This window comes from Cucurbita pepo, chromosome 16 (assembly GCF_057944985.1).
Source record: "Cucurbita pepo subsp. pepo isolate OVF chromosome 16, ASM5794498v1, whole genome shotgun sequence".
Classification (NCBI taxonomy): Eukaryota; Viridiplantae; Streptophyta; class Magnoliopsida; order Cucurbitales; family Cucurbitaceae; genus Cucurbita; species Cucurbita pepo.
The window spans coordinates 9,435,388-9,462,413 of NC_141813.1; the positions used below are offsets into that span (position 1 = coordinate 9,435,388).

The following is a 27,026-nucleotide window of genomic DNA, read 5'->3' on the forward strand; positions in this document are numbered from 1 at the left end:
CAGGCCACACCCTATGACGCCATTTGCCGAAGAATAAATAGAAATTCTTACATTCATGATACTCAAACACATGCGGAGGAAGATGGAAGGCCAGTCATAGGATGACACGTGTAGCAATCGGAGCATGGCTACTTCCTTCAAACGTGCATTTGTACTCGTGTCTAGGTTACACACGTAGATCACCTCCAGTCGAGTAACCATATTAATTACGAAAATTTCATACATAAGTCTCAATAGGAAAAACATGCCCTTAATAAAATACCATAAGTTCACGTCTTCTTGTCTCCATAAACTAGGAGTTTCCTAACATGAGACAATTTAAGACGAAGCATTGAAAAAAAACATAAAACATAAAACTCTGGAGTCATCCTTCGGACGGCTCTCACAACCTTACTTGTCACTCCCATATCACGACTTTGCTTTTACCTAAAAATCATTTTTAAAAAGGTGAGTACTAAAAACACTCGCTTTTTGGGGGCAAATATGCAAAAAAACATATAAGAATGACAAGCAAATCAAAGTTCAAAATTTATTTTCAAAATGGGGTCACTCGCTCATGTCCTATTCTAGATCAGGATCATCTAACTCAGCTCAAACTGACACATAGAGACATCGAGTAATCAACTTCTAAGTCAACGAACAATGTCCTGACATGGTCGGACTTCCCCACACACAGCCTACGTGCCCGCACATGAACCCACCAAACGAGTTCGTATAGGTACCCCTAGGCCTGACATGGTCGGACTTAACGCGTCAGACGTTGTCGGACGCCACAAAAAAGGAAAGGCCTGCATGATATCATGGCGAACATGAATATCGAAAGTACACGTCCGTACTAACATAACATTTAGTCTTAACATTAATAGACAACACATTACATACATAGTACAACATAACATTTCAATACATAAAGCACACAAGCATAGCATAAAAAATGTTAGGGTACATGCAGGGGCTAGAAGGCATGCACTATCATATATCATACAGTTAGCATTGGAATCGGGACGAACAAGTGACAAATCTTGCGAAAAACGGACGAAAGTCGGTGGTCCACACGCCGACACACAATGACAGGCTCCTCCACGTGCGGGCTCCACGCGGGCTTAGCACAGCAACGCACGGGCAGTGTCGCGCTTCGAACCCCAGCGGACAAAGACTTACCCTTCAAAGTTTCTGGGAGAGACACGTGGCGTGCAAGGACTATCGGTAGAATTCAAGTTAGATCGTGGGTCGCCGGATCGCTTCATGGCACGCGGGTCAGTTTCCAGTTTTTGGGTATATGGGTCAGCAGTTGGACGCGTGTCAGCGCACAGAGTTGGACGCGTTCCTCCACAGAGTGTTCGACACGTGTCCTCCTTGTTGCCGGACGCGTCTCCCCCTTTTCGGCCGCTGCGTGTCCGTCGCCAATTGCCTGAATTCATCAAATTTTCCAAATTCGAGTCAAATCACATATCAACCTATTTGTTTTGGATTTTTCTATCTTCCAATCCGTAACTCGTACTAACTCGATTCTTTCACGAGAGTTCAATAATAACCATTGCATATAAATTCAAGATACTTTTATCTCCACATCTAATAGCGAAAGGGTCACCATGTCCTTGGATGTAGAGAGAGAAGTACCTTAAATTAGAATGGTTATTAAGGCATACAAATTATTAAATATACATTCAAAATGGTTATATTATACTATAGATATTGAAAATAGTGAGATAGATATATATACCAAAGAGTACCTATTGTTTTTGGGTAATTTCACTTTTCACTTTTATCTTCAATTTAATGCAATTATGAAATTAATCTTTTAATATATTAAAAAATATCAATCAAGCTTGGGTAGAAAAACTGGTTAAAATTAAAAATAAAGTTAATGTTGTTTTATCAGTTCATCCATTGCATGGACAAAATAATAATAATAAATAAATAAATAAATAAAAAGAAATCGATGGAGTGAATTATGTTCATATTGACGAAGAATAATAATAAACTTTTAATCATACACGAGTAACGATAACTTTGTTAGGTCTCACTTAGAGCTGGAACTACAACAACAAGATACAAGATTTGTACTTGGAAAGCATACTCCATGTACAAATCCTCTACGGAGGCACGAGCTTATGCAGTCTTGGTTTTTCTTTCTCGCTTCTGTCCGCGCAAGTTGTATCACAAGTTAATGGAACAAAATGGTCGGTCTTTCCTATCATATCTACATAACATTCAACAAATAAAACAAAATATATTAAGTTAGGTAAATCAAATTATGAGATAAAAGAAAAATAGGAGAACAAAAACTGTTTTAAGTACTCAAAGAGTCAATAAAAAAAAATATTTCTAAAAGAGAAAAACAAGGTAATCGGGAAGAAGAGAGAAAGGTATACGAGAGGAAATCGAAAGAGATAGCATGGCGATTATAGTGAAAAAAAATCCAAACATATGCATGTTGGTCTCTCCAAAGACCAAATATTTTCTTTTGGGGTGTGATTTTAGGTTTTGGAATTCATCGCCATTAATGCGCATTCATCTTCTTTATTTCACAGCTTTACATGTATGGCAATGAACAGAGAAGGAAAACATGACTTCTATATTAGATATTGATACAGATTTAATTTTACATGTATTTAGTCACGTTTGTTTGTGTAATTTGTTACTCCTTCTGTTTATGGTTTTGTGCCCAATGAAATGGCTAGGAGAAGTGAGAACTGATCACAGGAACCCCTAGTCCTTCCATATTGCCTTTTTGACCCTTAATCTCAAATTAATTAATTGATGTTAGGATGATAACAAACCTACATTTATTTATTAACAATTATTAGTATTTTGAATTGTACACCGTGTAAGGTTGGAAATAACGATTTCAACTCTTTTTTCAATCACTCAAATTATAGCTAAAATGAGGAAGTATCAGTCGAAACAAGATACCGACGTGATGATGTAGTGGCAAAATTGACATCATGGACCAATCAAATTATGATACTTAAAACTTTGGAAGAGGAATAGAGTTTTCAATTAAAATAGAAATAAAATTATTTATACATCATTTGAATTATAAAAATAAATCGGTACTCACATTATTTTTATTAATATTTATTATTATTATATTTTTAAATATATATATATAATAAAAATAATTTTTTATTAATATTTATTATTATTATATTATTACATTATTATACTTTTAAATATATATATATATATATATATAATAAAAATAATTTTGAGATGCTTTTTAAAAAATATAAAATAAAATACGTGGTCCACCTACGATAAATAAAAAAATATATATATATTATTTTTTATGGTCCAATTCTGTCCGTATCAATTTAACTTAATTTTATTTATTTTTTCATTTTATTAAGATGTTTATTGTATTGTGAGTTTTTCATTCCAATTTTATTCCTTTTTTAGAAAGAGATGTTTTTGTATTACGAGGAAATAGTTGTGAGTGATCAAGTTGTAAATCTATTCTTTTACAGAGTTCTGTGTGTTCCTACCGAGTCGAGAAAGGTTTATTCAAATTTCAAGAGGCCTTTGAGAAGTGGAGTAGGTCGAGTTTGACCAAACCATTATAAAACCATCATGTTATATTTTCTAACTCTTCCCTATTTAATTTCGAAATTGTTATTAAATTTATTGCATGTTCTAATTTTTTTTTAGAATTATTTATTATTATTTTTTCAACTATTTTATCGTACTAATTATAGTATTTTACTTATTTTTTTTAATCATAACTAAAAAAATTAAAATAATTTTATTGTTAAAAGCCTATCAACCCTCTAGAGTTGTCATACTGATCCTAACACCACAAAACTATAGATACCGTTCACACAACTAGCAGCCTAAGAACATTCCTAAGATACTTCTTTTGGCGTGGTGATCAATTAGGCATCTAAGGAAGGGATACGTCTAAACTCATTTACTTGTCACACTAACCATGAATCCCTAAGCTTATCATAATAATGATTCATAAACATTATCTTATTGGCAAACAACAAGCATTAACCTAGTGTGCGAACATCAACATCTAGATACATCATACACAGTTTATGCAAAATAGGGAAACATGCTCAACGGAGCGATAACATTCATCAACACCCGGAACGCAGAGTTCACAATTTTCCATCCTCCATTCAGCATGAATAAGCATATACATACTAAGCGGAAGCATAAACCGCATATACATACTAAGCATAAGCATAAACCATGATTAACTTTTCATAATACTACATTTTTCCATCTAAGCTCATATCATGGAAAAATCTAGTCAACTAAGGTAATTAAGCACATGCATGCATACTCAAGTGATTTCTACAAGTATTTCTTCTTAAGTTTCTTGTGGTGACTTGGTTGACACATGTCCTTTCGATAGCGTTTTTATGTAAGTAGGGTGCCAAAAATATTGATTTTCCTCAGGTCCCTATTCACACATAAACATGGTTAAAATTGGAATTGAGAAAATCGGGCAACCAAAAGTCAAACGGATAAAAATGGGTCCTACGGGTGCCCTCATGCGCTAGGAAGACTTCTACTTGCGGGCGGCACGCGCGGCGGAAATCCTGCAGTCGCAAGTCAGGTGCTTTGGTTCGGGTTGGCAGTTCAATTCACTTGTGCGGACCGCGTGCCGATTTGGGTACGCAAGCGGCACGTGTCGCCGTTTCGTTGGAGCCACGTTTCTTCAGTCATCGATGCGTAGCTCCAGCTGTAGCTTGACATGTGTCCCTCGCTTAGCCGCGCGTGCCTCCCCCCTTGTTGGTCAACACGTGGCTCACTGGAAAATGATTCATTCTCCTGGTAGACGCATACGCAGAATCTTATCAGTTTTTCTTGAATCTTTACATTTTTGTATCTTTGATCTACAACTCAAATCAATATGATTCCTTTTGCAAAGTTGTAGATTGTATTACCATCTATGCTCTAGTATTTTTTTTTCTTGAATTCTACTTCCTTACAGAGTGAGATATCGGCGTCGGAAGTTTGCTTACCGTTCTTGGATTTCCACTTTCGAATCGAGGTTTCGGCCAAACTTCTTCACAGTTCCAATGGAGATTTGCTCTTAGATGAATATATCAAGATTTCAAAACTTGATTCACTCAATAAAAACTCAGATATGAAGAGGTTTGTTCAAGAATCTTACCTCGCGAACTCTCAGATCTTGACGGAAATGGAGCGTCAGTCTCTCGAAACTATTTGTCCTTCCAAGAAGAGGGTTCTTGTGTTTAGAAGAGCGTCAGTCTCTCAGATCTAGTCTCTCGAACCTGTTTCATATTTACACAGAAGGAAAGATTCAAGGGTTGCAAAGACGTGAAGTTCTCCAACCATTCTGGTAAACTTTGAATCTCACCAAGATCTTGAAAACGGTGCTCATCGTTCAACAAAAGCTTTATAACAGGCCGGACAGGACGTAGGCTCATAAGATCACCATGTTGAGTGCATCCAACAATGTCCATTTCTTTCAACAATGTCCATCTCTGGTAGCCTCATTAACAAGTGCTCATTTTGCAAATCTAGTGCCAAAAAGGAGCAATTGTCAATCAATCTCAAATGCTGAATGGAGTGACAAAATTGCAGCCCATTTGGAAGCTTGGTCAGCTTAGAACATTCCAATATTTGCAAAACTCTCAGGTGTTGGTTGAAGTGGTTTCCATAAAACTCACTGCCAATACTCCTTACGGAATCATTATGTAATTTTCTTGTGTTGATATCAAGTAAGAAGGTTTCAGATTTGAGTAGCCACTCCTTTAGATCTGAAAGCTCCTTCTCCAAGCCCCATGTGAGGCCGATCTCCTTAGCTGCAAGCCTTACCACTTTCTTCAACATTTCTTGCACAGCAAAAGTCCATAGGAACTCACCCATATCGCTTCCTCTGTTCTTACGTTTCCCTGAAATTTGCAGTCAATTTGGGGGAAAGGATTCATAATCCACAATATCAAAATCAAAGTGTTTTGGAAAGAATAAGGGAAGCGGCGTGGAAAAGAACCAAAGTAAAAGTCTTTGTATAAAACCCCATCAGCAGGTGGCAAGTGGCAATCTGTTGGTTCTCTGTTTGAAATATTTGACTGTCAAGAAAAGAAATCAATGTGCTGAATATATTGAAAGTTCCACAATTTGTCTAATTGTTTGTGGAAAGAATATTTCTACTTATTCAAAACTCACCATTAACGTCCCATGTTTAATTACTATGCGGAATATAACTCGAACTTTATTTATAACTTAAATGTTGAAAACATTTAAAGCAACTTCATCTTCTAGAAAACACTGTTATGGTCTTACGTGTTTAATAAGAAATATTGAAATTTAAAGAAAAATGAAAACAAATACAACATAATTCAAATCAATGAAATGTAAGACAACCTATGCACGTGTATTGGTCTCTGTTCACGATGCCGCCGTCATCTGTACATGGGCAGTTTGCCTTTACTTGAAAAAATGATGTGACACATGGCCGCCTAAGTATTTTGGAAAAATACATAGTAAGTGACCCCACTATAGGAATTATGCTAAATGCAATCACATGCCAATCACATGTCAATATTGTTGGAAAATAAACTTAAATTTTGTTTTTTGTTTTTTTTGTTAATTCAGTCCAAACTATTTAATTACTAGCAGCATAACTATCTGGGTAGGGAGGGGAGAAATTTAGTAAAGGGAGAGTAGATGGGTGAAAAAATAGTGGGTAGTTAGAGCCAAATTTGGCCTCAGAAAATGCTATAAAAAGGTCTCATATATTCAAAGTAATAGTAAGGTCTCATGTATTCAAAGCAATAGTGTAGAGAAAAGAAAAAGAAGAAAAACATTTACAGTTTAGTGTGTAATAACCTCTTGAGAACTTCTTTGTCTCCTTCTCTCTCTCCCCTTGTGACACCTCCTTTAGTTATCTAAACGAGCTAGATTCAGAGCGAACGTTTTATTTCGAGGTTGGTATCAGAGCAATTTTAGCTTATTTCCACAAATTGGTATTAGAGCGATTTCAGTTTCTAACAAATTGGTATCAGAGCAGCGTTAGTTTCAACAAATTGGCATTAGAGCTGTGTTCAATTTCTAACAAATTGGTATCATAGCCAATGAAGAACATGATGGGACAAATGCCGCTACCACGATTGACGAAGAAGAGGTGGCGGAACAAGACGTGGAGTCTGGGGAGGACATATGCCGCCAGGGACACAGAGCCATAGGGCTCAAATCGAAGTTCAAACAAAATAAGGTAGAGTTTTTCCTTATTTAGATTCACACGATTTCATTAGTTGATTGAATACCTCCGTTTGACCATTTGACAAACACGTCGAATGGATTACCGTCAACTTTCAACAACTTCCAATTCTCTCTCTTTTGATTGTAAGCGTTTTATTTTCTTCCAACAACTTCCCGTCAACGATTTCCTCTCACCGAAAAGAAAAGATTTCCCTGGCCGATTATCGAAATACAACAATCTCAACATCCAGTGCTTCAAATGTCCGAAATATGGCCATTACGCAAATAATTGTAACTCCGAAAAATGTTACAATTGCGGCAGAATCAGGCACGTTGCAAAAGCATGTCGAGCCGTGAAAAGGGTGGAAGAAACAACCAATCTGGCCATGGAAGACGTAACAGATGACGGTCTTCTTTTAATGGCTCAAGATGAAGAGAACGTCAACAACGACACTCTCTGGTACCTCGACTCAAGGGCAAGCAATCATATGTGTGGTCACGAGCACCTATTCAAAGAAATGCAGAAGATTGAAGATGGCCATGTGTCATTTGGAGATGCGTCGAAGGTGGAAGTCAAAGGACGAGCTACGATACACTTCTTAGAAAAGGATGGTGTGATGGGGTCAATCCAAGATTTCTATTACGTACCAGACCTCAAAACCAACATATTGAGTATGAGGCAACTCACAGAGAAAGGTTACTCGATATTCCTAAAGGACCGCCTGCTACACCTAAAGGATAAGAAAGAGCGCTTGGTTGCTCGAGTCGAGATAGGAAGGAATCGAATGTACAAATTGAACTTAAGAAGCATACGAGAAAAGTGTTTGACAGTTGATGTAGAAGACAAGGCATCACTCTGGCATCTCCGCTTTGGTCACCTACATCATGGCGGCCTAAAAAAGTTAGCGAAGAAGAATATGGTACATGGGCTACCAAACATGGACTTTGAAGGAAAATTTTGTGAAGAATGCGTGCTCAGCAAGCATGCGAGAACCTCAATTCAAAAGAAGGCTCAATTTTGGGCTAAACAACCCCTCGAGTTGATCCATACAGATATATGTGGACCAATTAATCCCGAGTCCTTCAGCGGAAAGAGGTATTTTATTTCCTTTATCGATGATTACTCACGAAAAACTTGGGCTTATTTTCTGAAAGGAAAATCTGAGGCGTTCGAGGTATTTAAAAAGTTTAAAGTAATGGTGCAGAAGGAAACCGGTAGACACATCAAAGCTGTACGATCCAATAGAGGTGGCGAGTATACATCGATGGCTTTCATGGAGTACTGCGAGGAGCAAGACATAAGGCGATTTCTAACCACACCGTACACCCCTCAGCATCTTGGTGTGTGTGCCACACAATATGGCTTAGAGATTTGTTGAGTGAGATGGAGCTGAAGCAACGAGGTGCAACCACAATACAAGTTGACAACAAATCAGCAATTGAGTTGGCCAAGAACCCAGTGAACCATGAAAGAAGCAAACACATTAATGTTCGATTTCATTTTATCTGAGATCATGTGAAGGAAGGAAACGTGGAATTGGTGCATGTGGCAAGTCGGGATCAAGTTGCGGACATCTTTACAAAACCGCTAACGAAAGTATTGTTCGACAAATACAAGAAAATGATTGGCATGACAGATACTGGGAGCATTTAAGTTTATGAGGGAGTTTTGTTGGAAAATAAACTTAATGGGGGAGTTTTGTTGGAAAATAAATTTAAACGATGTTTTTTGTTTTTTTTAATTTTGTCAAAAAATTTTAATTATGGGGGCATAATTATCTCGTTAGGTAGGGAGAGCAAATAGGAAAAAATTTACTGAAGGGGAAAGTAAATGGATGAAAAAATAGTGAGTAGTTAAAGCCAAATTTAGCCTCAAGAATTGATATAAAGAGGCCTCATGTATTAAATGTAACACTGGAGAGAGAAATAACAACAAGAAAGAGAAGAAAAACATTTACTATCTCCTCTTCAGAACTTCTTTGTCTCCTTGTCTCTCTCTCCCCTTGCGACACCTCATTTAGTTATCTAAACGAGTTAGATTTAGAGCGAGCGTTTTATTTTGAGGTTGGTATCGGAGCAATTTTAGCTTATTTCCACAAATTGGTATTAGAGTGATTTTAGTTTCTAACAAATATGCTATAGGGACCTATCTCTATCTCATCTCATACTATGGGTGGCTTCCAGTCCGGACTACTATAGATGTGTAGTACGTTCCTACACACGACTCATACGTAGGAGTGAGAATTTTCTGGCAGTTCGCACACCCCTGGACCCATCATAGTCGAGCTAACTATCCATAGCGACGTCCGAAGGTCAGTAGAACCCTTGTCATGCGAGGCATGATCGTCATCATCATCATAGTATACGCGCCCGTACTCATTATCATAAATGGGGAAGTAAACTTATATATATGAACACATATAATGCATGAGGTCCCTATATTTTTCATCTTTAAAACATCCTTATGATGACACAACCCTATGCATCATTCACACATTTTCTTAGGTAACGTGCATGCATTAACCTTCATACGTTCATCATCATTAATCATCCATTATGGTTGTGTCTTTGAAAACTTGTCGTCATAATGCATCATGACATTTAATACATGCTCATCATCTTAATAAAGAATATTGTCATATTTAGCCATCTCATCATCATACATCTTACACCATCATGTTATCATACATCATCATTATCATCATATCATCATCATATATCGTCATCATATAACATCATATAACATCATCATATTATCATATAATGTCATCACATCATCATACAACAATATCATATCATCATACAACATCATTACATCATTATACAACATAATTACATCATCACATAACATAAAGCATAAATGACACATGTAAGGGTTACTGGGCATATATCGTCATACATAAGGCATGTCTTCCGATAGAGGCAATAGTAAGGTTGCTTACTTGGTTGGCCTTAGCCAAAGTTTCTATTTAATTCCTAACCGGCTTACCTTCATCCCTCGAATTCTTTTTCACTAACAACGAGGTGCTTCACCCTATTAAATTGTAATGTTTAAAAAAAAAATCGGTCAAAGTCAACAGAGGGGAAAATGAATCATTTTGCCCCTCGAGGCATTAGAGGGGTCCAATGATGCCCAATTAGATCACCTAAAAAAGAAAAGAAAAGTGAGAAAGAAAAGTTGGGAGAATCAAGAAGGAGCTGCTGCGAAACCTTGTCGGACCACCGTTGAGCATGTATGTTTATTTTGCATGGATTGTGTATGATAATGAATGAGAACAGTTGCATGCACACTCAGTTAGTTTTCATGATCTAGAATTATGTTAATGACTAGGGGTTTGTAGTTAGAGTGACAAATCACTGAGTTTAGATCTAATCTTTCCCTAGGAGCCTAACAGATCACCATGGTAAATGAAGTACCTTATGAGTGTTCTTAGGCTGCTAGTTGTGTGAACGATATCTATAGCTTCATGGGGGACCAGAGGTTCCTGATCAGTTCTCACTGTTCCTAGCCATTTTGCATGGGAAACGTGTTCCCACATCGTACAATCCGTTAGTTGCATGGAATAAGGGTGGAGTCACGCCCCCCCGGGGGACTATCATGGGCCTAGGACATACTTAGCACACCCCTAGGTAAGATACCATGTAGTCTCAGATAGCCATGAAAATGTAGCACGTTGTAGAGAGATACCGGTCATTTACAACTCGGCATAAGGAACTCTTAGGAATTTTATGAAGGGATGGAGAACCAGAATAGCTCCCAAGGGTTAAGACTAGAACCAGACGTTCTAGAGCCAATGAGAACTCCGTGAAAAACCTGTTAAGCCTAGTACGCGATGTGAGCCTACAAGTAGGTGGCTGACTGAGTATAACTTTTATACTCATACTTGCTATATCTTCCTTTTTTAGGTGCGTGAGGCGTCGGGTCAAAAGGGGGCGTGTTTTGAGCAAAGCTCTAGAAAGACCAGTCGATTGCTTTCTAAGTATTTTTACATTCATCCCTTTCTACTCTTCTTTTTTCAGGTGAGTGATGCCACGAATCGAGGCAGGAGCGCATGCGGGAGTCTTAAAGCCACAGAGGAGTGTCCAGAGACATCTAAGAGTTTGTACATGTTCGTTCATGCATAGATATTTCATACATTTTGTACATCATAAACATACTTTTTCATGAAATACATACTCTACTTGAACATTTTGTTTTGATTTTGATTCTTCTTAATTGCTAATTTTTTTTTTTTTGTATTTTCTTCTTGTATATCTCTTTTTACATGTTTTCATTATATAGTTGGTTAGTCTTGCCTTTGATTTTGAGCCTAAAATTTTGGGCTGTGACAGTTTGGCATTAGAGAACCAGTCTTAGGTCCTGTAGACATTAATGTTTATAGTCTAGTATATCTATGGCCCAAGCTTTCGACATGCCCCGCCGCGACCTGGTACACTGATATTTGAGAACTAGGTAAAATTTGACTCATAATAACGAATGTGCTTCTTTTGATTGGGCATAATAAAAACGTGATATTGAATCTTACTCCCCATCTGTTGACAGATAATGATGCCTAAGAGGAGAGGAGCTTATCTCGAACCTGGTCTTAAGTGGGGCAGGAGAAGCGTCGAGGAAGGCTAGTGATCACTGTACCCGAGGTAAAGCAGCACCCATCCCTAGGGAAACAAGAGAGCTGTAAGAACAGTACAGTTGGCAATAAGTGAGGAGAGAGAAAGGCCAGTTGTACTACTCTTTTTAGGTTTTTTTTTTTTTGTTTTTTTTTTGTTTTTTTTTTAAGGAAGGAAAAGAAAGAAGAAGAAGATAGAGGAGAGGGTGAAGCAGAGGAGACGAACGATGGAGCTTGAAGCGCTCGTCAGCAACGGTGGGGCGGAACGGTTGAGGAAGGGAGAACGCTAACGGTAAGCCCTAATGGTGTGATTTTCGTTGTTCCTTTCCAAAATCCTAATACATTTCATTGGATCGGTGTACCTAGGTTATTGTCGAGGGAAGTTGATGAGTCCTTGTGAAGATGCAGAGAGGAAAGAAAGATCAAGAAGAAGGTGGGAAGAAGAGGCCGAAAATCGAGGGGCACGACCCGACCCGACCTGACCCACCTGTACAGAACCAAAACCTAATTTTTTCCATTTCACACCATTTGATTCCTCTTTATTCAGATTTAGGTACTTGGCTTACACATTCCATAATGTCTTGTTATAGGAAAATTTCCAATTAGATTAGTCAAGGGGACACTTGAAGACTCGATAAAGTTTGGAGAAGTCTATGATCAGGTAAGTAACCATCTAGAGTAAGTTTTAAGTAATTGCTTGTAGGAGTTGGTTTGGATTTTGTGGGCAAATAATGTAACACCGTATTTAGGAATGGATAAAGTTAGTTCATGGAGGTGGTACTTCGATAATGTGTGTGGTTATACTTTGATTGTTGTTATGGTTATATAATTTTGTTGGCATGAATGTGAAATTTCTGATAGGCATTTGGAATGGTATGTTTTTATGTTGAGCTAGACGGTTATTACATGATTTAGCATGGTGACGTGTTGTTGTCATGATTCTTTGTTAGACATTGGGTGTGGGGCTTGGGTAGCCCATTGTTACCCTTTGTGAGTTGGATTATTTATTATGTGCTAGTTATCATAAGTTGTGAATCACGTAGATGACAGTGTACCATTTTCGTAGTCAACCATAAGGGGTTTAGGGTAATCATAGTACATTACTGTGGTAACACATCAGAGGTGCTTAGTGGGACGAGTCATGGCCTTTTTACTGATCCAGTTGAGCGGCATAGTGACAGGTAATTACTGTTCCTAAGACAGGTAGTTTTACTGATCTGAGCCGACAAGGGCGTAAGATAGGTAGTGATTGACCCGGCCTAGTGAGGCACAGTGGCAGGTAGTTACTGATCTTAGGAACAGTTAGATGTTGCCAGGCTCCACTAGGTCTCTGACTAGCGACTATTCGAGCACAAAACTTAGAATTCCGTGAATAGGGCTAAGTTCGACAAGAGCTTACGAGCAGATTGCTTACTGAGTATTGTTTATATACTCATTTTGTGTTGCTTCTATTTTTAAGGAGAAAAGTAGATTCGGGTCGGTGGGACGTGTGGAGTTGTGCAGCTGTAGAAGGGGACCCTTAGAAAGGTCCAGCCTCGGGCTGTTCCAGAGACTATTCCTCAAGACCTGACACCTAGAAAGGCTCCACTAGCGCCACCACCAATTTCTGAGGAGGTGCTTGCGAAGTTGACAACAACATTTACATTAGATGTGTTACAACCATTCATGAGGACCTCCATGGAAAACTATTCACATATGTACCAATTGATGCATGCATTGTTGGTCAATCCGACTATAGTGTAGGGGACAAGAGATTTAGGGGTCATGACTATGGAGTCCTGTCATTCGAGGAATTTTAAGGGTACAAACCGCCTTCCTTTGATGGAGGCAAGATGGACTCGGTAGCAGCTGAGACCTGGTTGGAGGTTGTAGAGACGACCTTTCTGTATAAGAATTGTCCACCAGAATATTAGGTCCACTGTGGGACTTACATGTTGAAGCGCGAAGCTCATTTTTGGTGGAAAGATGCCCCGAGTGATTGCTCTAGAAGGAGGTAACATTTCCTGGATCAGTTCAAGGAAGTTTATCTATGTAAGTATTACCCAGTGGTCGCCCGAGTTAAGTATCAGACGACATTCTTGGAGCTCAAATAAGGGGATAAAGTTGTTGAGGAATATGATCTTGAATTTAGTAGGCTAGCGAGGTTCTGCCCTAAGTGTGTTAGTAATGAGAAGATGAAGATTGATCGCTTTGTGGCAGGTCTACGGATAGAGATTCAAGTTTTGGTAGTGGCACAGGTATTCTCTGATTATGCTGAAGCCTTGAGAATAGCAACCCGGATGGACATGCCACGATAGATGGCAATGCAGACAGGCCCAGCAGTGACCACTAAGAATTCCTCTAGCCATCGAAGAAGGCCTAGCAGAAATTTTCTAGATCTAAAAGACGACCCCGAGGGTGATTTGAATGTCCAGGTAGGGCCCAGAGAGAATAGATCTAAATGCCTTAAATGTAAGAATAACCACAAGGGTGAATGTTTAGTTGGGATAGAAGGTTGTTCCGGTGTTACAAGCTAGGCCACTGCATAGTAGACTGTCCTCATAAGAAAAACTAGTAGGCAAACTGACCAGGAAAATAGAATCAGAGGGGCTAGAGAGCTCAACAGCAAGCCCGAGTTGTGGCCCATGCTACCACAACCAAGATAGTAGAAGAACCCGATACAGTGGTGATAGGTACAGTACCTATCTTTTGTCACCTAATATTTACATTATTTGATTCTGGTGCCACTCATTCCCTTATTTCTGAGAAGTTTGTGGAATTTGCAAACCTAGAACTTGAACCTCTAGAGTACACCCTTACTATATCTACACTAGCAAACAAGTACTTGACTACCACCCACAAAGTTAAGGGTAGTAGTGTGACAGTTATAGGGCGAAACCTTTAAGCATCCCTGATTGTCCTGTGCATGCAAGACTTCGATGTGATCTTAGGGATTGATTGGTTGGGCGAGAATCATAACCTCATCGATTTCGAAGCCTGAAAGGTGATTTTCAAGCCCCCGATAGGAGAGAACTTTGAATTCAAAGGGGGATACATCCAGTGGCATCCCTAGAGTCATCACAGCGTTGAAGGTTAAAAATTTGTTATACCAGGGAGCTTGGACAATTCTATCTAGCGTGACTAAAGTCAGCAGTCAAGTCCAATGGTATCCTCTATTTCTATTGTTAGAGAATTCGGGGATTTTTTTCTAGAAGATTTGTTGACGTTGGCCCTTTCACAAGAGGTAGATTTTGTTATTGACTCGAGCCAAGGACAACATTGATCTCTTAAGCGCCATATAGAATGGCACCCGCTGAGCTCAAGGAGCTAAAGGCACAGTTACAGGAACTTCTAGACAAGAGTTTCATACGGTCTAGTGTTTCACCTTGGGAAGCTCCTGTGCTGTTTGTTAAGAAGAAAGATGGAACTCTACGATTATGTATAGATTACAAAAAGTTAAACAAGGTCACGACCAAGAATAAGTATCCCTTCCCAAGGATAGACGACCTGTTTAACCAATCGCAGGGTGCAGGGGTGTTCTCCAAGATTGATCTATGATCAGGATATCAACGATGAGAATCAAAGAGGAAGACATATATAAAATAATCTTTAGAAGCCGCTATGGACATTATGAGTTCATAGTCTTGTCTTTTGGTTCAACCAATGCTTCGTCAGTGTTTATGGAATTGATGAACTGAGTGTTTAAGGAATTCCTATACACCTTCATGATTGTATTCATTGACGACATCTTGGTGTATTTTAAGTCTGAGGTGGAGCATGAGGAACACTTGAAGAAAGTCTCAACTCTATTGAGAACCCACCAGTTGTATGCAAAATTCACGAAGTGAGTTCTGACGCAGGAGGTGGTCTTCCTTGGTCACGTGGTGTTCAATCAGGGAATAACTATGGACACAACAAAGATCGAAATAGTTTTGAAATGCTGTACCCTAGACCATCCACCACCATCAAGTAATGAGTTTTTTTGGGTCTAGCTCGCTATTATAGAAGGTTTGTACAAGATTTTTCTAAGATCTTAACAGCACTGACGGAGTTAACTAAGAAGGGGAGACCCTTTGTTTGGACACCAAAGTGTGAGCAGAGTTTTCTAGAATTGAGAAAGAGGTTGGTCCGCCTGTACTTACCGTGCTTGATGGATCAGGTGGACTTGTGGTTTACAGTGATGCCTTAGGAAAAGGGCTAGAGTGTGTAATCATGCAAAAGGACAAGGTGATAGCCTACACCTCTAGACAGTTGAAAGAGTATGAGCGCAACTACCTTCCCACGATCTGGAGCTAGTAGTCGTGGTGTTTGCATTGAAAACCTGGTGTCACTACCTGTATGAAGAGAGGATTCAGGTGTATATTGACCACAAGAGTCTCAAGTATTTGTTTACACTAAAAGAGATGAATATGAGACAATAGAGGTGGTTGGAACTAGTTAAGGACTATGACATTGAAATACTTTACCACCATGGAAAAGCCAACATAATGGCAGACGCCTTGAGTAGGAAGACAACCCACACATCTGCCCTGATCACGAAGTAGAGGTATCTATAGGACGAAATGCAGAGGGTTGGAATAAAGGTCATGGTTAGAGGCGTCACCACTCAACTAGCGCAGCTTTCGGTCCAACCTACCCTCAAGAGACGTATCATTGATGCTCAGAGAACTGATATGCACCTTAGCAAGATCTAGGATCAGCAAGAGATTGAGAGACCATAAGGGTACTCAGTTTCTTCTTATGGGGGATTGATGTGGCAAGACCAACTATGTGTGTCTCGAGATGAGAAGATTCTATAGGAAATCCTAACTGAGGCCCAAGACACATCCTATACGTTCTACCCTGGAAGTATTAAAATGTACAAGGACTTGAAGTGTAGCTATTGGTGGCCAAGAATGAAGAAGGATGTAGTTGAGCATGAGGTAAAGGCCCCGAGACAACAACCAGTAGGGTCATTACAACCGCTGAATATTCTATTGTGGAAATGGGAGGAAATAAGCATGAATTTCATCTCGGGCCTATCGAAGACCCGACAGGGGTTCAATGTCGTATGGGTTAATGTGGATAGATTGACCAAGACAGCCCACTTCATTCTAGGCAGGGCCACTTGCCGAGTAGATCAATGAGGCCCTGTTATATGTCGAAGAGGTAGTCTGCCTGCACAGCGTGACAGTGTCCATTGTGTCTAACCGGGATGCTAAGTTTACTTCTCAGTTCTAGAATAGTTTGCAAAAGGCATTGGGAAAGCAACTCAGGTTTAGTAAGACGTTCCACCCTCAGACAGATGGGTAGCTAGAGAGGCTTAATCATACCTACAATAGTAGTTATCAAGCGAATATTTAGATGACACCATTCGAAACTCAGGTTTAGTATGACGTTCCACCTTCAGACAGGTTGACAAGAAATAGCTTATCGGGCCGAAGTTGGTAAAAACTACTAATGTGGTAGTACAAAAAATCAGACAGAGGATACTCTTTGCACAAAGTCGACAAAAAAGTTACGCAAACTCTTAGGAAAGACATCAAGTTTGTAGTGGGTGATCACGTCTTTCTGAAAGTAGCCCCCATGAAAGGAGTGCTGAGGTTTGGGAAGAAGGGCAAGCTAATCCCGAGGTTTGTGGACTCCTTTGAAATCCTAAAAAGGGTAGAGCCCATGGCTATAGACTGACATTACCACCCACCTTCGCCGCGGTGCACAATGTTAGATAAAACCTTTGTTTTTCCTTATTTAGATTCCTTATTTAGATTCACACGTTTACATTTAATTCTCCATTTGACCATTTGACAAACACGTCGAATGGATTAGCTAATTCTTAGACGCCAATTTTCTAGGAAGTGGCACAGATTCAGTTGGCCACTCTCCACCCATTTTTAGGATAGGTTATATTTAAATAGGAAATCTGTTCAGAATATTCAACAACCTGATTTTGAAGAGCAGTCAAACTTTCAGTCCTTCTCTCTCTCTGTTATTTTATGCATTATTTTTTCTTCCAACAACCTTCTGTCGACAATTTCCTCTCACCGAAAAGAAAGGATTTACGTGGCCGATTATCGAAATCCAACAAGTGGTATCAGAGCCAAGTTGAAGCCATCGGTGTATATCATTGCGGAGGAGCCATCCTATCAACAATCAAGTTGAATAGCTCAAGTGGTTAGAGTGTCGACCTAACAACACACAGGTCTCAGGTTCGAGTAGAAGAAAATGCAAAGGGCAAAAATAAGCACATCGTGGGGTCCATCCCGAGCAGGCTCGCTCACTCCTCCACGCCGCCGTCAAGTGCAGGCATCTCCATCACCACCACGAAGAGGCCGACGCCGTGATGACGGGCGTCGAGTTGTCGTTGAGCGAGTGATCAGGGAGACAACGACTGCCGTCGTTCAGTATCTGATATTGACAAGATCCAACTATAACGAGTGGACCTTGTTGATGCGCGTCAACCTACAGGCGCAAGGGTTATGGCACGCTGTTGAGCCAGAGGAAGGAGAAACGATTGAGTATCGGGAGGATCGGCTGGCGTTTGCCGCCATATTACGATCTGTGCCCCCAGAGATGCTGGCATCTCTCTCCACCAAGCGCACCGCGCAATCGGCGTGGGAAGGAATTAAATCCCGTCGGGTCGGTGTACAGCGAGTGCGGGAATCCAACATTGAGCAGCTGCGGAAGGAGCTCTCAGAGATCCGCTTTAAGGACGGCGAATCCGTCGATGATTTTTCAATGCGAATCACGGGGCTCGCCAACAGCATCACCACACTCGGTGGCAGCATCAGCGAGACAGAAATCGTGAAAAAGATGCTGCAGGTCGTCCCCGATCACCTCGAGCAAGTTGCAATTTCAATCGAGACATTGCTTGACGTGAATGACCTAACGGTGGAAGAGGTGATCGGAAGACTGCGTAACGTCGAGCAGCGGAAGAAAAATACCATTTCAGCTGTCGACAAGGAGGGTCGTCTACTCCTCACTGAGGAGGAATGGCTTGCACGCCTAAAGCTCCGTGACGACACCGGCGAGAGCAATGGGCCCTCCAGCCGCAAAGGCGGTAAGAAGCCGTGGAAATCTCGCCGGCGCATGCACGGGAAAGAGGCGGATCAAAAGAAGGAGGAGTCGACTGATGACGGGCCAATCCAGTGCTCGTACTGTGGGAAGAGAGGTCACCTGAGCAAGAATTGCTGGAGCAAGCTCAGGAACAAGGAGACGGCCGAAAAGGCCCATGTGGCTCAATCCGAGGAGGATGAGCCGGCCCTTTTCATGGTGACGGCATAACTGCTCCGGTGAGCGTCGAACCCGAGGAAGAGCTCCAACTGTGCATAACAAATGCACCGGCTGGAGAGCCAATTCGACTGAAGGAGGAGCGAGTGCTCGCTCAAATCGGTGAAAGAGGCGAGCAGCAAGAGCACCGGCGATGGGTCCTCGACACGGGGGCAACAAACCATATGACCGGGGCCAAGTCTGCGTTCTCCGAGCTTGACTCGGGGATTCGCGGGACGGTGAAATTCGGCGACGGCTCCGTCGTCGAGATCGAAGGGCACGGCACCATCCTATTCGTCGGCAAGGGAGGCAATCATCACAAGCTGACCGGCGTCTACTTCATCCCGAGACTCAAGGCTAATATTGTGAGCCTGGGTCAACTCGATAAGGCCGGCTGCCACATTTCCATCAAACGCGGGCTACTTAGGATCCGCGATGATCGACGACGGTTGCTCACGCAAGTTCGGTGTACGACAAACTGCCTTTACATCCTAAAGCTAGAGATAGAGCAACGAGTCAACTTCTCGGCCAGGTATCGGAAGATGGAAGACCTATTAGGAAGAGGTGAACCACCCGGACTGGCGGCGCGCCAACTCGAAGAAGAGGCGGCCGAACAAGACGTGGAGTCTGGAGAACATGCCGCCAGGGACACCGAGCAACCGGTCAACCTCTCGGCCAGGTACCGGAAGATGGAAGACCTATTAGGGATAGGTGAACCACCTGGACTGGCGGCGCGCCAACTCGAAGAAGAGGCGGCCGAACAAGACGTGGAGTCTGGAGGACATGCCGCCAGGGACACCGAGCCATAGGGCTCAAAACGGAGTTCAAACGAAACGAAATAAGGTAGATATAACACAGGTTTTAGGAGGAGATTGTTAGATAAAACCTTTGTTTTTCCTTATTTAGATTCCTTATTTAGATTCACACGTTTACATTTAATTCTCCATTTGACCATTTGACAAACACGTCGAATGGATTAGCTAATTCTTAGACGCCAATTTTATAGGAACTGGCACAGATTCAGTTGGCCACTCTCCACCCATTTTTAGGATAGGTTATATTTAAATAGGAAATCTGTTCAGAATATTCAACAACCTGATTTTGAAGAGCAGTCAAACTTTCAGTCCTTCTCTCTCTCTCTGTTATTTTATGCATTATTTTTTCTTCCAACAACCTTCTGTCGACAATTTCCTCTCACCGAAAAGAATGGATTTACGTGGCCGATTATCGAAATCCAACACACAATGTATTCCATGCATTGATTTTGAGGAAGTACACTCTAGATCCCACTCACATCATTGATCTTGAAGCACTTCCTCTCTGAGAGAACCTATTGTACGAAGAAAACCCATCAGAATAAAGCCACCTGGGAACATGAAGATGACATGAGGAGGTCTTACCCTGAATTCTTTCAAGGAGGATCAACTTTCGGGATAAAAGTTCCTAAGGAGGGGAGAATTGTAACACCGAGCTAAGGAGGTATAAACAACCCTTGCCTTTTTTTTTTTTAAGATACAAATATATGCATGATAATTAGGTCATGAGATTTTATTGAAGGCCGAGGAGACCCAAGCTCGAGTCGATGAAGAAGGAGAACAAAGAAATCGGTCACCTCAAATTCGCCATTGGAGATCGAATCCAAAGTAAGAAATTTTCAATGAAGACTCCTCTCGGTCCTGGAGGAAGGGTTTGGGTGGTGGAATCGTCAATTTCGGAAAGAATTTCGAGAATGAACAAGGTAAGATTGTGGCCTTCTCATTTTGATTATACCTAGAACTAAGATGTTAGTGATAGATCTGAAGTTGTGAAGTGATTAACTATAAGAGAGTTCGCATAGATTTCTTGGAGAAAACTTGGATGAAAATCAAAGTCCGATTCGCAAGACGACAACCCAATCAAGAACATTAACATGAGTTTTTTTGCATCTTTAAACGTCCTTATTTCACAGTTTTAGAGTAAAAAAATATAAGAAAAATACAAAGGCATAAATACTTTGTCCGACTTACTTGTCTCACATCGTGATGTTTTTGTATTGACCGCGAGGCTTGTGTTTGGCTTGGCTCACTCGAGCTTCCCTTTTTAAATACGGTACAAATAGCGAGTGTAGGTTCATGACTAAGATCCTTTCTCAATCGTAGTGTCGACAACCTTTTCACCCTTCTTGGCTGATGGGTGTTTGTTTGAATAATCGTCGGGTTGGACCTCGTTACTACTAAGCATTTTTCTAGGGGCATGGAAATAACTTTGTGTTATAGTAGGAATTTCATTCATAAGACGATGTCAAAGTCGTCCATCTTGATGATCACAAGGTCGGTTCGTCCAATCCAAGTCCCCAACTTTATCGGAGTTTTCTACGCAACTCCTAAGAAAGGTAAAGTTTCCGAATTGATGACCTTCATCTTTCCTACGTCTCGATGCCAAAGGATATTTAAACATTTTACTTTGGTCTCTGTCATGAAGTTGTGGGTGGCTCCAAAGTCGACAATGGTGTTTCTAGTCGCTCTATGATTAACTCAGACCTCAACATACATAAGATCACGTTCCATTGACTCTTCTGTTTCTTCCACTCTCTTCTAGAGAGAAGACAAGTATTTTAGTGCCCCATGCGAGGGTGTCCAACATTCTCGGCTTATTGTATTTTTGTTTCTACGGTCTCATTCTTGGATTCTAAATTCACTCTGACTTTTACTTGGAAGGCGTATAATGCCGCCTTTTGTGGGCATTTCTGATTCTTGTTGGGCCCCTTTGCATATGAAGCAAGACAAGGAGTCTCAACTTTGACTATGACTGTTTTGGCTCTAAGGTCTCTACCACGAAGTCCTAACTCTTTGTTGGGAGAATTCGCATTCTTCTCCGCCATCGAGTCTATCACTTCCCGCTCCTTTGGGAGCTGGGTCGGTAATTCTTATTTCTATCACTTGTGGACACCTGGTTCCATCTTCACTCTTGGGGTTGTTTGATACGAGATCAAATAGTCGTTTGGCGACAGCATAGGCCATGGAAAGGTCTTGAACTCTTTGTTTGTAGAGATAGGTTTTTTTCCCATGGCTTCAACCTCTCAACAAAACTGAAGTCCTTAGCTGTCTCATACCTATCACAATGATATAAAATAAGCCTAGAAAACTGCTTCACGTAGTCTCAAATATTGCCAGTATGCCTTAACTTTCTTAATTTCTTTCCTGCAATTAGCTCAACATTCTCTAGGAAGAATTGAGAGAGGATTTATTGTTTCAAGCTATCCAAGTGTCCACAGTACATCGACCATCTTGAATGTCCATGTACTTGAACTTCCACCACAACTTTGCATCATCGGCATGATGCATTGTTGCCAACGTGACCTTCACTCCTTTTGTCACGGTATTTGTGGCTTGAAAGTATTGTTCAAGGTCAAAGATAAAGTTCTTTAGAGCCTTGGCAACTCAAACCCCTCAGAAGGGATTTGACTCCGAACTTTTATCTTGTTAAATTGTACTACACCCTAGTTGGGGATTGGTTACCCACTACTCTCATGGCCAGGTTTAATCTAGCACTTAGATCTACCACTTTCGTCCTTAGCATTCCAAGAGTTGTTCTCAAATATTCAAACAAATTTAAGACCATCTGAATGATTGCTCATTGGACATTGTCTAAGCCCTCGACGCGTTCTTACATTCGGGCACCCAAGTCCATCGAGCTATCCCTGCACTTGAAGCCACTTGCAATTGTAGTCTTGTCTTCTAGGGCCTCGACCCTAGACATAAATTCGCTGACAAACATTACCTTAAGGCAACCTGCCATCTCATTGATCATGTTGGTTTTAGCGGCAATCTCATTCATGAGAGATTCTAAATGACTCATTGCATCAGGAACTTCACTCATTCAGAGTAACTTTTCTTCGATTTCAGCTAATTAGTCAGCCTAAGACTTGTTCAGTTATTTTGCAGCAAACATGATTGTGTATTATTTTCCAAGGAGCCGACTCAGCTCTGATACCACTTGTCACAGTCAGCACTCTTGTGGTAATGGAATAGTGATTGTGTGACATTTGTTTTAACCCAGCGAACAAGTCATGAGTTACATGTGATTGTCTTCCCTGAACCCAACAGTGGGGTCACTCATTGAGTATTTCTTAAAATACTCAAAGTTTGGGTGCTGTTTCTATTTCAAGTAAAAGAAAGATACCCTTGTACGATTGATGGTCATTGTTTGACGTTTTTTTTTTTTCCTTCAGTCGCTTGATTAACACTACTTGAATGATTTTAGCATGAAAATCTAAAAGGAAAAATTTCATGGTTAAGAAGTATAATATACAACTTTCATTATAATATAAAAAAAAAAAAAAAAAAAAATCTTCATCCTAAATTATAGGCTTGAAAATAAATATTATAGCAACTTCTGTTAATAGAAATGTGGTAACTTTAATGACCCCAATACTATAATTACAAATGGCTAATTGTAACCTTTTTAATTTTATTAACTAATTTTTTTTTTCTCTGAATTTATTCTGGTATGTGTTCACACGTATCATTTGCTCATTTTTAATTGATTGTTACATACAAATCTTCTATCTCTCTATTCTTTTTTTTTTTTTTTAATTTTAATTTTATGAGCAATTTAATTAGGTTTTTTTTTTTCTTTTAATTCTATTGAGAATTTAATTATGTTCACAATTTTTAATGGATTCTTTGATTAATAATTTACTTCCGGTAAAATGGTTAGCATTTAGTTTCTAACTCAAACTAAATAATTGCATAAATTTATGGAAAATCTAAGATATAATTGGATAATTGGATGTGATAATCCTAACAATGAAATTAGTATGAAAGAGAAGAACCTAATCTTTCTTGTTTATTTATTTATATATATATATATATATATATATATATATATATATATATATATATATATAATATTTTGAGTTATTACAAAAGCTATTTTCAAAAGCTAAAATAACACGGTCGAAGAAAATTAAACATATAGTTTTCGAAGTTAAGGATGAAGATGCAGAAGTTTCTCGTTACAATGGCCATGCTTTGGCTATTAGTTTGCTCTCCTACCCTCCCTATTATCTCTAATTGTTCCCCTGCTCTCTTTCTTTCTCTCTTCCAATTTTATGAGGCCTTAAATTTTTGTTTAATTCAATTGATGCAGATACAGAGGTGAAGGTGGGAACTTCAATTCCATTAACTTGTATTGAAGTTTGCGGAAACAACAGCGACGCTGAAAATGATAAATACGTACAGTTATGTTCTAGAAGAGGATTTCAACATGGAGTATGCATTCCAAACCCAACAAAATTATAAACTTATCTTTCCTGAGAGTGCAACGCATTGTTCTATAAATTGCAGTTCTCAAGATTGATTGCAATTGTGAACATAAGAAGTTTCCTACTCAAGATCAAAGAATTAATGACTTCCAACCATTTCAAGTCCCTCTATTAAAATCCATATTACAAAAACAAGTTCAAGAGGTTCTTGCATAATTTTGCTTTGTTTATAGCTAATAGCAACAATATTTTAACAAATTAACATAGATTTTGTAGATACAAATCTTCAGGAGTGCCTAAAAATTTTAGAAAACAAAACTTGAATAAATTTTTAGTTCAAAAGTTAGTACTCTAGAATTATGGGTACAACATTATTGTGAAACACCATGTCTCTACTACAAACTAGAAAAAAATTCAAAATGAGAAAGTTGCAAAAAAAAAAATTCCTTCTAATTTTGAATCACTAGTTTGATAATGTGAGCATGATAATAAAACTAGATGAAATGCTCTTGTCACACAGTCTCATATATTTATGCTATCATCTAAAATGGAAAAAAAAAAAAAAAAAAAATAGCAATGGTGGTTATATACTCACTATGTACCCATTGTTAAGAGTTGAAACTAGACTCATGGTTATAAACCATGATATAAATACGTGCAAAGTCCTATTTATACGTCAATGTTTAGTTACTATATAAAATAAGTTGTCTTAATCATGCCACAAAGATTTAATGGTGGATCACAAAACTCGTATAAGTTATTCATATTTAAGGAGGTTTTATTGTGTATATATATATTTTTTTAACTTATAGAGAATTGTCTTTATGATTATACGTTGCAATTAGCTAAGGGTGATTATAATATTAATAGCCATGAAAGTTACTAACATTTTAATTAACCATGGGTTACTGTAAAGTTTATTTTCAATATTATAAATAATCATTCAAAGTTTTACTAGAGGAGGAAGATTTTTTGATATCATAATAAAAGTTACTGATTATACTTCTAACAATGAGTTTGTTCCTTTGCATTTCTTATGTTTAGATTTGCATGTTAAATTCATTCGAGTAGTTTTGACCAAGCTGTCTTGTAACAAATCAAAAAAAAAAAAAAAAAAAAAAAGAGCCAGAAAACGGCACTCAACCGTAGAGGGAGGTCTTGCCTTTATCTAAACTAGATGTAGCACATGGGTTGAGTACTTTAAAAATATTCCGTAAGTGACCCCACTATTGGGTTCGGGAGTGAAACCACATGCAACTCATGATTAGGGATCTAACATTAAAACCATCATATGAGTGGTCTCCAGTCAAGACAAAATTGGATGTGTACTACTTCCCCACACATGACCCACACTTGCAAGCGTGAATTTCCAAGTGTTTCGCACTCCCTTCAACCCATGATAGTCGGGCTAGTTGTCCGTAGCCAGATGTTTTGAGGTTAGCAAACCCCCGAGTGTTATGTGAAGAATGATCATCATCATTATAGTGTACGCGTTCGTACTAGTCATCATAAATGGAGAAATAACCTGATGTATATAAACACACAAAATGCATGAGGTCCCTATGATTTTTCATCTTTAAATCATCCTTAGGACACAACCCTATACACATCACATTGGGCAATGTGCATGCGTTGGCTTTCATACTTTCCTCGTCATTAACATCAATTATGATTGTGTCTTAGAAAACTCATCGTCATATTGTAACATGTCATTTAATATATGCACATAATCTTACTATGCAATAGCATCATATTAAGTCTCATCATCAAGCATCTTACATTGTCGTGTAATCATGCATTATCATTATCATGTCATCATCAAATATGTCATCATATAACATCATCGTGTAACATCATTCGTATAATATAGTCTCATCATCATACAACAGTCACATCATCATATAATCTAAAGCATAAATGACACGTGCAAGGACAACTGGGCACGAGTCGTCATACGTAAGGTCAGTGTTCTGACCTAGCCAATAGTAAGGTCACTTACTTGGTTGCCCTTAGCTGGCGTTTTTCCTAAACTCGAGTTTGTTTTAATTTCTCCCCCAAAGTTGCTACAAGCATCGTTGGAAATTGTTTCCTATTAGAACTTCCATCTCTTTTAGTTAACAACTAATATTTCTAACAGTAAATATTTCAACGATACTTGTAGCAACTTTGGGGAGGAATTCAAATCTACTCGAATTTAGGAAAAATGTCAGCTAAGGCCAACCAAGTAAGTGACCTTACTATCAACTCGGTCGGAAGACTTGCCTTATGTATGGCAATACATGCCTAATGGCACTTGCACGTGTCATTTATGTTTTATATTATATGATGATGTGACTATATTATATGATTATGTGACTATGTTTTATGAGGATGAGATTGTTATATGACAATGTTATATAATGTTATATGATGTTACACGATGATGTTATATGATGATGTTATATGATGATGTTATATGATAATGACATGATGTTATATGATAATGACATGATGTTATATGATGATGATGATGATAACATGACGATTTAAGATGCATGATGATGAGATAACTTAATATGATGTTATTCTATAGTAATACAATGTGCATGTATTAAATGTCATGATACATTATGACGACGAGTTTTCTAAGACACAAACCTAATTGATGTTAATAACGAGGAACGTATTTAAGCCAACACATGCACGTTTCCTAGTGTGATGTGTGAATAATGCATAGAGTTGTGGCCTAAGGATGATTAAAAGATGAAAAGTTAAAGGGACCTCATACA

At 39.2% G+C, this 27,026-nt stretch overlaps 1 protein-coding gene and 2 long non-coding RNA genes across 3 annotated transcripts; 2 read left to right on the top strand and 1 right to left on the bottom strand.

Annotated features, from left to right (window-relative positions):
- Nucleotides 1-4,585: 4,585 nt before the first annotated feature.
- LOC147789061 (uncharacterized) lies at nt 4,586-5,992 on the bottom strand. Its single transcript, XR_015412196.1, has 3 exons — nt 5,336-5,992; nt 5,129-5,249; nt 4,586-4,782 (listed from the first exon to the last, which is right to left on the bottom strand). It is a non-coding gene; the product is annotated as an uncharacterized LOC147789061 (long non-coding RNA).
- An 11,977-nt stretch (nt 5,993-17,969) lies between these two features.
- Nucleotides 17,970-19,508, top strand: LOC147789062 (uncharacterized). Its single transcript, XM_087118491.1, has 3 exons — nt 17,970-18,644; nt 19,112-19,322; nt 19,441-19,508. The coding sequence occupies exons 1-3, from the start codon at nt 17,970-17,972 to the stop codon at nt 19,506-19,508; spliced, it is 954 nt and encodes a 317-aa protein (XP_086974617.1).
- An 860-nt stretch (nt 19,509-20,368) lies between these two features.
- Nucleotides 20,369-24,282, top strand: LOC147789063 (uncharacterized). Its single transcript, XR_015412191.1, has 3 exons — nt 20,369-20,492; nt 20,571-20,751; nt 24,144-24,282. It is a non-coding gene; the product is annotated as an uncharacterized LOC147789063 (long non-coding RNA).
- Nucleotides 24,283-27,026: the final 2,744 nt, after the last annotated feature.

Excerpts from the sequence above, each read along its gene's own strand:
- LOC147789062 (XM_087118491.1), top strand. The coding sequence starts at position 17,970 with ATGCAAAGGGCAAAAATAAGCACATCGTGGGGTCCATCCCGAGCAGGC. Across the intron at positions 18,645-19,111 it reads ATGACCTAACGGTGGAAGAG|GAGGAGCGAGTGCTCGCTCA; the intron begins GTGATCGGAAGA and ends ATTCGACTGAAG. Across the intron at positions 19,323-19,440 it reads CCTATTCGTCGGCAAGGGAG|GATCCGCGATGATCGACGAC; the intron begins GCAATCATCACA and ends CGGGCTACTTAG.